The sequence below is a fragment of the Triticum urartu genome, chromosome 7A, assembly GCF_056163025.1.
Source record: "Triticum urartu cultivar PI428250 chromosome 7A, HENAU_Tu73, whole genome shotgun sequence".
Classification (NCBI taxonomy): domain Eukaryota; kingdom Viridiplantae; phylum Streptophyta; class Magnoliopsida; order Poales; family Poaceae; genus Triticum; species Triticum urartu.
This window is the reverse complement of record NC_141879.1, coordinates 52,609,126-52,612,463: the sequence shown is the minus strand read 5'-3', so window position 1 is coordinate 52,612,463 and position 3,338 is coordinate 52,609,126. Positions and strand designations below refer to the sequence as shown.

Sequence of the window (3,338 nt, the reverse complement as noted above, 5' to 3'; positions counted from 1 at the left end):
GGCCAAGCGCCTCCGCGCCACCCCTCTCAGCTCGGCCGACTCCGCTCCTCGCGGCTCCGTCGGCGGCTCCAGGCCCGCGTCCTCCGGGTCTGGCTCTGTGAGGATGCCCGCCGACGCGTCGTCGCGCTCCGCTTCGCCCCCGGTGCCTCCAGCCGGGCCGTCGCCGGAGCCCTCCCCGCCGGCTTCCTCCGCGTCCCAGGCCTCCGCCATGTCGGGCCACCCCTCCCTTAGGCCTCCCGTGGCGGTCTGCTACCTGCCTCGGACCCCGGCCCTCACCGCTGCGGAGCTGGCCCTTGAGCAGCGCGCCCTGCTCGCGATTGTGGCTGGCGCTCGTTCTGGCATCTCCGCCTCCGAGGTGCAGTCCTTCATCTGCGACAGATTTCGGCTCCCCACGGACGCGTTCTCCGTCCATCGCCGGCGCCATGACGAGTTCCTCCTCCGCTTCAGCGTCGCGGCCGACCGCGCGCGTGTCGCCGCGGGCAACACCAGGGGCCCACGCTTCAGGCTGCTGATGCAGCCTTGGTGCAGGCTTACCTGTGGCGAGCCGGTCACCGCCCGCTTCCACATCTCCATCGAGATGGGGGGCATCCCCGACCATGCCTGGCATCGTTCCTCGGCTGAGACGCTGCTCACTCCATTCTGCGATATCGAGGCGATCGCTCCGGAAACGCTGGACATGTCGGACATGTCTTACTTCCGCCTCTCCGCATGGACGCTCAATTCGGACGCCATTCCTCGTCTTTCCGAGCTGCTTCTGCCGGTGCCGGCGACCTTGGAAGATGCCGACCCGAACATGGTCTTCCACCTTGGGCGCCCCTTGCTGCGCTTCCCAGTCTCCATTCACGTCTACAGTTCTGAGGACTACCACCTCCCCGCTGTCCCCTCTCCGGCGCCCGGCTCCGGCGAGGACGGGGATGCATCTCCATCGTCCCCGCCTGTCCCGCCTCCCTACCTGCGCCGCCATGACTTCCCGCCCCCTAGCGGACCTGGTGGTGCTCCCCAGGCGCGGCGTGGCAATGGGGCGGGTGCGCGTCGCCGACGCCGCCGCACTTCCCCTCCGGTGGCTCGCATCTGGGGTGGCGTGCTCGGGCCCCACCCTTCCGCGCTTTCCAGGGCTGCTGGCCCGCCCGTGCTCGATCGCGTGAGCTTCCCTCCCCTGCCGGCAATAGGTGACCTGCCACTTTTGGAGTCTGCGCCTGCCACGTTTTTGGAGGCTTCCCAGCTTGCGGGCCCGCCTGCGTGCATGGACCGGCCTCCCTCGGCAGGTCCCACCCGCCCGGTTGCCGCTCTGGAGGCCTCTGGCCTGCTCGCGGCCAATGAGAGTCCGCTTCCCCAGGCCATGGTGGACAACGGGCAGTTTGCCCTTAGTCAACCCACGTTTGCTGGCCCTGCCGGGGCTGCCCTGCAGCCTCTGGTCTACTCTCCGACAGCCGTGACCCCCTCCGGCATGCTCGTCTCGGACCCCGCCACCCCTGCTCTGACCGCGCTGCTACAGCCAACCATAACTCCTATTCCTGCTCAGCGGGTGGGGTCCCAGGTCTGCGGCTCCACTGGCTCCATCGGCGCCCTCGAGGCGGGCCCCTCCACTCCACGCCCCGAGGCGGGCCCCTCCACTTCGCGCCCGGTGGACGAATCCTTGGCCTTGATTCCCATGCAGGCCATGCAAGAACTTGGCCACGTCCCTGCTGCGGCCCCGGCTGGCTCGACGGCGACGCACGATGCCCTGGATGCTTTTGTCCTCTCCGTGCAACGCGGACTGAACCCGGTGCTGCAGCCCCCGCCTCGTCGTCATAGGCATGAAATTCCACCCAACTTCACCCCACGCAGGAGCCACCGAATTGCCCAAGCTGACCGTGGCCTAGACTCTGAGATGAAGGCCAAGAGGGTGCTACTCCAACGTCTGGGCCTCCTCCATGATTATGAACCCGTTGATCCTGTGGCGCTGGATAAGTACGCCAAGTTGTTTGAAAGGCCTCTCGCCCCGGACGTCCTGCAAGCCTTCGCCGATTTCTACGGGTGGGATGTCCCCGTGGATGGCGTGCTGCCCACTCTTGCTCCATCTTCGCCGGGCATTGCGGCTGCTTAGTCCGTCCTAGCGCTAGTCTCTCCCTGGGATTCAAGTCTTGTCATATGGAGTGCAACCCTAAGATTATATTCTGGAATGTCCGCGGCCTCAACTCTGGTGCCAAGCGCGCCGCCGTCCACAGTGTTATCTCCTCGGACCCTCCCGCCGCCATTTGTTTGCAAGAAACCAAACTCGAGCTCGTCACACCCACTCTCGCCTCGGAGACCCTAGGCCCGGCCTTCGATGCCTTCTTCTTCTTGCCCGCGGTGAGCACGTGCGGTGGCATCCTTCTCGCTTGGCGAAGCTCTGAGATCGTGGTTTCCAACCCGATCTACGGCACGCACCACAGCACCGCCACGGTTTCTTCGCTGGCCGGTGATTGCCCTTGGTGGCTCATGGGGGTGTACGGATTGCAATCGGACGCCGACAAGCTCACCTTCCTGCAAGATCTCCAGGACGTTCGTGCCCTCTGCGCTGGCCCTTGGATTATCGGTGGCGACTTCAACATGATCGCGGCCGCGGCTGACAAGAACAATGCCCGGCTCAACATGCGTCTCATTAGGCGTTTTCGCCGCTTCATGGCCGACATGGAGCTGCGTGACATGTACCTTCACGGCAGGCGCTACACGTGGTCTAGCGAGCGCGACAACCCCACCCCGGTCCGCATAGATCGTGTCCTCTGCACCTCCTCCTGGGAATCTGCCCACCCGAGCTGCCTTCTTCGATGCCTGTCCTCCGCGGCCTCGGATCATTGCCCGCTTGTGGTCGACTGCACGCCACGTTCTCCAGGGCCGCGCCGCTTTCGTTTCAAGAAATTTTGGCCGAAGATGCAAGGCTTCCAGCAAGTCGTTTCGGACGCCTAGTCCTCCGTGCAGCCTGACCCCGATCCTTTTCGCCGCATCTTTGATCACCTTCGGATCATGGCTCGGCGGCTGCAGAGCTGGAGTGCCAAGTCCATTGGCGACGTCTCCCTGCAACTCATGGTCGCCCGGGAACTCATCGCTCACCTCGACACGGCACAAGACCTCCGGCCTCTCTCCGCCCAGGAAGCTTGGCTCCGCCGACGGCTCAAGGGTGCCTACCTTGGGTTGGCCTCCTTGGAACGCACCATCCTTCACCAGCGTGTTCGCCTTGCTTGGCTCCGCGACGGTGAGGCCTCCTCGGCCTTTTTGCGCATCCAGGCCTCGCACCGGAAACAGCGCACCCGCATCCTCTCGCTCCGCCACGGTGACAGCACCACCTATGATGAGGATGCAATGGTCGAGACCGCCTT

At 65.2% G+C, this 3,338-nt stretch overlaps 1 protein-coding gene across 1 annotated transcript; it reads left to right on the top strand.

The window, feature by feature from the left end:
• Positions 1-2,130: 2,130 nt before the first annotated feature.
• On the top strand, positions 2,131-2,928 carry LOC147957636 (uncharacterized). The gene has a single exon (XM_087531795.1). It carries the CDS (start codon positions 2,131-2,133, stop codon positions 2,926-2,928), a length of 798 nt encoding a protein of 265 aa, XP_087387921.1.
• The last annotated feature ends 410 nt before the right edge of the window (positions 2,929-3,338 follow it).